General features: G+C 34.7%; 2 protein-coding genes across 2 annotated transcripts in view; one reads left to right on the top strand and one right to left on the bottom strand.

The window, feature by feature from the left end:
- The window catches only part of calcoco2 (calcium binding and coiled-coil domain 2), a 13132-nt gene extending 10188 nt beyond the window's left edge, over positions 1-2944 (top strand). Inside the window, exons 11-13 of the mRNA XM_056469253.1 lie at positions 792-942; positions 1050-1075; positions 1157-2944. Coding sequence (XP_056325228.1) covers positions 792-942; positions 1050-1075; positions 1157-1318 — 339 coding nt within the window. The 3' untranslated portion in view covers positions 1319-2944. The remainder of the gene's footprint in view (positions 1-791; positions 943-1049; positions 1076-1156) is intronic.
- Positions 2945-2962: 18 nt separating this feature from the next.
- Positions 2963-8431, bottom strand: snf8 (SNF8 subunit of ESCRT-II). Its single transcript, XM_056469254.1, has 8 exons — positions 8085-8431; positions 7938-7988; positions 7650-7788; positions 6610-6714; positions 6114-6186; positions 5374-5515; positions 5185-5259; positions 2963-3368 (listed from the first exon to the last, which is right to left on the bottom strand). The coding sequence occupies exons 1-8, from the start codon at positions 8136-8138 to the stop codon at positions 3231-3233; spliced, it is 777 nt and encodes a 258-aa protein (XP_056325229.1). The 5' UTR covers positions 8139-8431; the 3' UTR covers positions 2963-3230.
- Positions 8432-9175: the final 744 nt, after the last annotated feature.

Here is a 9175-nt window from a genome sequence, read left to right as displayed (position 1 = left end):
GCCTTGTATCAACTGTTCAGGCTGATGGTGGACGTATAATCCTGTTGGGGATATATTCTTGGCACACTTTGGGCACATTAGCACCAATTGAGCATTGGGTCAACGCCACAGCCTACCTGAGTGTTGTCCATGCCTTCAAGACCAGTGTACCCATCCTCTGATGGCTACTTCCAGCAGGATAACACACCATGTCATAAAGCGTGAATCATCTCAGACTGATTTCTTGAACATGGCAATGAGTTCATTGTACTCAAATGGCCTCCACAGTCACCAGATCTCGATTTAATCGAGCACCTTTTGGTTAGAATGGGAGATTCGCATCATGGATGTGCAGCTGACAAATCCGCAGCAACTGTGTGATGCCATCATGGCAATATGGACCAAAATCTCTGAGGAATATTTCTAGTACCTTGTTGAATCTATGCCACGAAGGATTAAGGCAGTTCTAAGGTGTACCTAATAAAGTGGCCGATGAGTTACACATTAACATATATAAATACCTGTAGTATATTTTGTTATGTATCAAAAGAAAACAATAATTAAACTTGATTAACAAAAAAATGAAATAAAAATAGCCACTGTTGCTGACATGGCATTAAATAAAATAAAAAAAATCATATAATATGACATAGTTTTAGAAACTGAGGATGAATAAATAATGACAGAAGCATTGTCATGTTTTTGAGTGAACTATCCCTTTAATGTGTTGCTATAGAGTTCATGCCAGTCAATCATATTTTAATGACTAGTCAGATCTTGTCATTTCCTTTATTTATTTTTTAAATCTACAGGAGTTGCAGGATGAAGTAAATCAACTTCGTCGGACATTGTTCGACTACCAGGTCGCATCTGTTGCCGCGATGTCTGATCAGATTTCCAGTCCTCAACCTCAAAGTCCACCAGCCTCCGCTGAAAACTTTGAGGACATTGATGAACTGACAGGTTGGTACAATAATAAAAAAAGGAAAATATAAAGATTAGGACAAAAAAAATCTGGAAACTGTTCTAAAAACAAGCAAATAAAACTATATTTTATTTCTATATTACAGCAAATCCTGCACAAACAGACACACAGGTAATAACTTATGAAAAAAAATATTACGAGTTTCAACACTGCACAAAATGACTTGACTCTTTGCATTTTCTGCACGTGCAGGCTAGAGTGTGCCAGCACTGTCAGGAGAGTTTTCCTGGCATCAGCGAGGATGAACTGGCACAACACGAACAGTGTCACAAAGTGTGCCCGTTCTGCACTCTGATCTGTGATGACTGGCAACAGCAGGAGTTTGAAGATCATGTCTACAGTCATGCGGATTAGCTTACTCTGTTTCTGACAATAGGGGTGTGCGATGTTTATCACTGACGATATTAGCGTTGCGTGCGAGCTGATGCTACTTAGGAGATGAATCACTTTATAACAAACAAAGTTACATTTTGAGAGTCTTAAAGCATTCGCTGATGCATTTTACTAGATTGCAACTAGAATGAGCATCATTTTTAAAAGCAAAAGAAATCCCTGTTTGGGTTTCTTTTTAGTTCATATCACTTTTTAAATAATAGCACAAAAGCAAGAGTGAAAATACAATATTCAGTGTTAAGACGCAGTAAAAAAACAGCTCTTTTCAGCAGGATTGCCAGGTTTCTGCAACAAAACCAACCCATAAATAGCCCCATAATATCAAAGCTCAAAATATGCCACCACCCATGTGTTAACTGCACATATTTCCACCCTTTTTATTATAAACGGTTTCTTCTTTAAAAATAACTTTGTATTAGTAACTATAAAGATTCTGTTCTCATAAAATAAGATTTAAATTGACAGCACAGCTGGCCTTGTGATATACATTCATTCTATTAATGAAATTGTAAATTGACTGACTTTCTTTTGTAAATTACATATACAAAATTGTGCTGTTTTATCACCCCAGCACTGCTTTTAGCATTGGTTAAATCCAAATTTGGTAGAGTTCAATATTTGATAACACTTTATAATGGTCCATTAGTTAATGTATTTACTAACATGAATAAACTAGTAGTAATACATTTATTACGGTTATTTATTCATCTTTGTTAACCTTAGGTAATGTTATTTAAGTTAAACAAAATTAGGTTAGTTTATAGAAACTCATGTGCATTAATGTTAGCAAGCACAACTTTTGATTTTATAATGCATTACTTAATATTGATCTACGATTAATGAATGCTTTACAAGATTATTCATGCTTGGTTAATGTTAGTATACACATTAACTAATGGAGCTTTATTCTAAAGTGCAACCAAATATTTCAATACTAGCCTATTAATGTAATCGATGCAAGATGTCGACCCTGCTACTCACCCCATTGACTTCCATTCATATGCACACAAATTTTATTCGGCAATAGAAATTCATTCCAAACAAAGCATAAGAGAAAACCTGAGCAACACTGTGTGGTGTTGGAATGAATCGAGTGAGTTAATTAGTCATTTATAAAGTTGGTTGATTAGATTTTTTTGTTTTTTAATGAATCTGATGTTTTTTAAACAAATTAATTAAATGAATAATTGAGTAAATCAGTCATAAAGACAGGGACTTGCTTTCTTCCTCCTGGTGGTTTTAGTTTCATATTTTTCCATGACAGGCTTAGATCAGCCAAAATCAATATAAATCACACACTGCAAAATATTGTCATCAAAAATACCCCTGAAAATATGGATTTTGATATACAAATAATCTAGATAATGATATCGCACACTCCTAGCTAATAATGTTTTGAAAATATGGTAGCTCTTTGTAATAGTACTGAATGGTCGAGGATTTTGCAGCTCTATATAATTTCTCTTGAACTATTAGCCATTATGTATCTAAAACAGGCAAATAAAATCTTTTTATTATTATTATGTAATGCTTGCAGTATCACTTTGAGATTTGGACTGGGTAAACATCCAATAAAACAATACAAAATGAACCAATAAACATCTGTCAGATTAAATACACATACAAATGATTGGCTTTTATTTTCCCCAAAATCTCCTGTTCTTTTCCAGTGAAGAGTCAGGTATTAAAATAACTAACATATAAAACATACTGAGGCTTGTTAGGTTTTCAGAGATATGACTTAAAGCAGATACTTTTATTATCCCATTTCTCTTTTCAAAAACAGCTGAGCTCTCACAGCACAAGACATTCTTTGACCTTGGCTTTCGTCTCCTTCGCCACGACAGCATATTTACAAAATAATGTCTTGTTCTTAAGGTGTCATTTGATTGGCCTCTTCAGGTGTAACGTCTTGTAATAAGATCTCCGAGAACAGAGCAGGCAGCCAATACTGCGGCTCCCCGGCGGCTTGAGAGTCCAGCCACGCTAAACCTTCTTTCAGCAGGTGATCCTGAAAAACAGATGATTTGAATTAGAGCTGCACTGTTATTCGATTAAAGATCGCAGACTCAGAGACATCAGTTGACATGCACTGTAAAAATGCTGGGTTCCACTTAATTCCTTCATGTCTCAATGCAAATTAAGTTAACTGTTAGTTTTACAAACTTAAGTGGGTTGAACATAAAACAATTAAGCTGTCCCCCAAAAAACTGGAGAGTTGTTTTGATTCAGCTCATTTGAAGTAGTTTAAGTAGCAAAAATAAATTTTTTGAGGGTGTTTAGTTATAAAACTTTCTTTGTGTTTAGTATTTTCTACAAATATTATTAATTCTGTGATACAAACATTCAAACTGCCACAGAAGTTTTGGGATAGCGGTTTATAATTCTGATAAAAACATTCATATTTATAGTAATGATTCAATTCACAATTCAAAAGCAACTTACAGTTGAAGTCAGAGTTATTAGCCCCCCTGTTTATTTTTTTCCCCAATTTCTGTTTAACGGAGAGAAAATTTTCAACACATTTCTAAACATAATAGTTTTAATAACTCATTTCTAATAACTGATTTATTTTATCTTTGCCATGATGATGGTACATAATATTTGACTAGATATTTTTCAAAATACTTCTACACAGCTTAAAGTGCCATTTAAAGGCTTAACTAGGTTAATTAGGTTAACTAGGCAGGTTAGGGTAATTAGGCAAGTTATTGTATAAGGATGGTTTGTTCTGTAGACTATCGAAAAAAAATCTTAAAGGGGCTAATAATTTTGACCTTAAAATGGTTTTTAAAAAAATTAAAAACTGCTTTTATTCTAGCCGAAATAAAACAAATAAGACTTTCTCCAGAAAAAAAATATTATCAGACATACTGTGAAAATTTCCTTAATCTGTTAAACATCATTTGGGAAATTAAGATATTCAAAAATGCTGAATCATACAGTGGCCGAGAGAGCTTAACATGCTGCAATTTAAACGATCTTCATCCGTTTGACAGCACACGTGCTGCAAATCCTCACAACATAAACACAATTTTAAAAACGCGCTGCATTTTCTCACAACACAACGTAAATTTTTCAAGGGGACTCTAATATGTGACGGACCCAGCTATTTATGTTATAGTTATGTAGGCTAATAAATAAATTGGGGTATTAAAATAAACAAACAAAAAAAACTCACCTTTCAAAGATCACCTACAACTTCACTGAGCAATAGTCACGGCACAGCTGCATCCGTCATGTTTTTGGGTCCCCTTGAAACATTTCCGTTGTTTCATTCTTTTTGTGTCGAGAGAAAATTCAACGCATTTTTGTAAAATGTTTGAGTTGTGAGAAAATGCAGTGTGTTTTACTAACTGTTTGCGTTGTGTAAAAATGCAGCACGTTTTTTAAAAATGTGTTTGTGTTGTGAGGATTTGCAGCACGTGTGCTGTCAAACGGATGAAGATCTTTTCTTAATTTGCTGCCGTTTTTCTTAAATTTCAGCATGTTAAGCTCTTTCGGCCACTGTAGAATCATCTAGTAATGAAAATACGTTTTTATGAGTGAGTTATTGAATCATTCATTTTGAAATTATTAAAAAATATTTATTAAAATAAGAATATACTATTAATATACATAAACCACGTTTGAAGCAAATAAAATGTTTGCAGAACCTCCAGTAAATTACTAGTTTTGTTAATCAAGTCATCTTGATAAATATCTATCCAGGATAGTGGAAGAATCATGACGTCAGTTTTAAATCAATCAAACTGTGATTGTCAGTTCATCCAGAATCGTGTAGCTCAAACATAAATGTGTTTTTTTTGTTTGTCTTGAAAACTTACAAGAACATGACAGGCCCGCTCTTTCTCCCACTTGAGGCTCTCTCTGATTTCACTCACCGTCACGTAACCCTTTTTCTGTAAAACATGGCCAATAATCAGATCCGACATCACAGAGACTTAAAAGTTTTAGACTTTGTGTGTGTGTGTGTGTGTGTGTGTGTGTGTGTGTGTGTGTGTGTTATTGATTACCTCTGCCAGCTGAAGGACCACAGTATGATCCATGTTGAGCTCTGCTGGGACAGACTGCACTAAATATGTGCCACCAACAGGAATCATCCCAAAGCCGTTTCCCATTGCCTTCAACTTCTTGATGGCCCGCACCAGATCATCCCTTAATGGGTGGTAAGAGTATTTGTGTGTTAAGATTAGCTAGAGAACAGTATGTGGGTGAAAAATGGGACATCCCATTTTGGCATCTGGATCAAATTAGGTTGATTGATAGTAAGCATATGTTTCAAATAATATTTGAAGAAAACTTTGGTTGAAATCATGTGCCCCAGTGTCGTTTATTTTATCATCATTTCTACTCAAAATGCTTATGCTGGTGATGTCATTCATGTTCGTAAACAAAATGATCATTTTGCCCATTATTTAGGCACAATCATCATTCAGAGTTAAAACATACTCTCACCTGTTCCTATTAAAACATAATAACATGAGACCATTCTGAATTGTATAATATTAGTACTAGTGGCAAGATTTTAAAATGACAAATGGGGTCTTTTAATGTCATCAATGTTGTTCTCAATACACTTGACTATAATTCTTAGTATATAAACTATTGCTACCCTAAATTACATTTACATTTTAGTGGATGTTGTCTGTAAATCTCGGTATAAATATGCGATAAAAATTATGTACTAAAACATAATAGTTTTGATCCATAAAACCCCCTCTTTTTTGACCCATGTGGTCGAAAAGAAACTCACTGGCTCACATCTTGTGCAAACTTCCCTCTTCCTTTCAAGACACGATGGTGAAGTTCATCTAATGTGATGAGACCTGCAGAAATTAAAAAGCCATTTATTGGTAATATTTACTGTTTAGATGTATATTTTTTATAGTGCAAATTTTTACGATATACAAGATTTTTTTTTTAAAGATTTTTTTTTTTGCCTTTATTAGATAGGACAGTATTTAGACAACAAGCGAAGTTGGGGAGAGAGAGAGAGAGGAGGGAGGGGAGGGATGGGGGCATATGGCGTATGTTATTGCCTTAATTATAAGGCAGGGTTTTTCCCAGTTGCATCGACTTATTATTGATCATTTAAAACACTTCCCCAAAAAAAGTTATGATTTTAGTTATGACAAACACATCGGAGAAATATTTATGCAATATGTCACAATAGAGCACTGTCTATTGATAATAGTCATAATAATAACTGTATTATTATTATTTAAACATTATGAGCTTCCAAAACTTACCGCCATTCCTGTGTTTTAGAGCTAAACAGACTTCAATGATCTGTACCCCGAGCTCATAGTAGAAATCACCAACTCCAAGCATCTCAGACCAAAATCCCTTCCCAGCTGCACACATACAGAATACAGTTCATATAATTAATTATAACATTTTGTTATTTACTGATGACTTGCAGTGATTATAAAAATGTATACTCATTCACAAAGATTAGAATTTTATCAGAACAGTTTTTACAAAACATTTTAATCAAAACAGTTTTAAAAACCATTTTAAAGGTTGAATTTCTTCACAGCTGTGACTGGTGGGATAAAAAATATCCTCTATGTTATGAGTTATAATAAGAAATATTTAGGACATCATTTATAAAATTATTAATTATTATGATTAAGAATAATTTGGATTATACCAATTTTTTTTTATTATAAAATTTGAATAATTTGAGATATGGGTATATATATAATTGATTTAATACAGTATGCACAGTGTACCAGTATGCTCATGAAATCTGTATAAATTATTATATTATTTATTTTTATATAATACTTTATTATTAGATTAACAAGTATAGTTAAGTATACTTAATAAATTCACCCAGCTTTTATGTGAGCACAAAGTACACCTTAATATTAAATCATAACTTGTGAGCCTGGACCTCAAAACTAGCTTTGTGTTGCAGGTCTATCTATTTGTGGGAATAGTCAAAATGACATTGTATGAGTCAAAAATATACCTTTCTTCTTTAATGCGCAAAATTGTTAAAATATGAAGTAAAGATGCATGAAGAACTTCATTTGGACATCTTTAGAGGCAATTTTCACAATATTTAGAGATTTTCTATAATACTTATTGTTTTTGAACCCTCAGATTCTCTAGTAATATCTTGACTAAAAATGGTTCTAGATTTCAGCTGTTAAACACATGCATTTCAATTTCCAGCAATTTCCACTGATGACTTCTTTCATCCAGGGTGACAAATGACATATCTATTTGGGCCTAAATAGAAACACTGACAAAACCTTGAAACACTTTGACAAATACTTACATGCAAGAGGATCGACCCCTATAGTGGCGCACATCTCCTGGAACTGCACTCTGAACTGTGAGCTTTTACGGATTTCTTGTTTATGTTTGCTGGCAAACTCCTCCAAATGGGTCTTAAACGTTTCCAGTTGTTTCGACATCTGCGAGAAGAACACACACACACACACACACACACACACACACACACACACACACACACACACACACACACACGGTGTGATTAAAATGGGCTCAGTCAGTGTTGTTTCACGTTAAGAAGGTGTCATTCAAATCCGCCGTCAGGGTTTACCTGTGCGATCTGATCCTCAGCCAGGACAGTCCCTCTCTCTTTATACTTTGCCTATGACAGTAAGTAAAACAAACCAGCTAGGTTAGTATATAATTTTTTAATATTATAAATCTGGCAGGAAATACAGTCATTGCAAATGTACTGTACCTCAGCGAGTTTCTTTTTAGCTATCGCTCCAGCTCCCACTCCTCTTCTGTGCATGATGGCTAAATAAGAAAGTCTAAAATACTATACTACAACAACAATGAAGCTATATTATATCCCTGTTCCCTGTAACAACTGTTGTGGTTGACTTCCTAGTCAGCTAAACAGCGCGCGAACTACATTTAGACACATTGAGACCGAAAATGACAAACTAATCTAACGGTATATCATAAAACGTCAACGAATAAAGTTGCTATCTTTCAGTTACGCTCTTTTTTAAAGAAGTTTCCAACAATTTAGAAAGAAAACCTCCACAGAGGTGTATTATTTCTTCTGTACTCGAGTCCAGTGTCGTCACTAATGTTTTGGTGAAAGTGCTCGATGACACCACCAAGCGGTCTGGCACGGAGAACAACAAACAAATCAACCTGGTCAAGATAAAGATAAGGCTCTAAACCTACAAGTACTTACCATTTTAACTACTAATGTATTTTCTATGAGGTAGGCTAGTAATTATTCATTGGCTTTATGACATACTAATATTTATTCATTAGATATCATACTATTAGACAATTATTTATTAAATACTAAATACTTAGCAGTATAGTGGCTCATTGACTGTCGCCTCTCAACAAGAAGGTGATTACTCCTAGGAGGAATGTCTGTTTGGAGTTTGCATGCTCTGGTCCTGCTGTTTCCCCCACAGGTCATGCGGTATAGCTGATATTATAGGTAATAAATCAAAATTTTCAGAAGTGTGTGCGTGAAGAGTGTATGGGTATTTAAGAGGGTGTATGGGTATTTCTCTGCACAAGCTAGTTTACTGTCAGTGCTGGGTTGCAACTGAACCTGCATTTTTAGTTTAACAGATTAATGGTACTTTCCGCTGTGGCAACCCCTGATAAATCAGGGCCAAAGCTTAAGAGCAGTGAGTCGTTAGCTATTAGTCTAGGATGGGTTAGCTCCATAGTTTAGCTCCAGCTTCTTTCAACACACCTGCCTGGAAGTGTCTAGGAGCTTGGTTAGCTGGTTCAGGTGTGTCTGAGGTTGGAAACGAAATTCTGCAGTCCTCAGGACAGAGTTTAAGCACCCTA

Source organism: Danio aesculapii, chromosome 12 (assembly GCF_903798145.1).
Source record: "Danio aesculapii chromosome 12, fDanAes4.1, whole genome shotgun sequence".
Lineage (NCBI taxonomy): Eukaryota > Metazoa > Chordata > Actinopteri > Cypriniformes > Danionidae > Danio > Danio aesculapii.
This window is presented reverse-complemented; position numbering and strand designations above follow the sequence as displayed.

Bases quoted from the DNA above. Each gene is read 5' to 3' on its own strand.
- snf8 (XM_056469254.1), bottom strand. From the start codon at position 8,138: ATGCACAGAAGAGGAGTGGGAGCTGGAGCGATAGCTAAAAAGAAACTC. The intron at 7,989-8,084 runs GTACAGTACATT...TTACTGTCATAG, and splicing joins CTAAAAAGAAACTCGCTGAG to GCAAAGTATAAAGAGAGAGG. The intron at 5,516-6,113 runs GTGAGTTTCTTT...CCACCCATTAAG, and splicing joins TTTGCACAAGATGTGAGCCA to GGATGATCTGGTGCGGGCCA.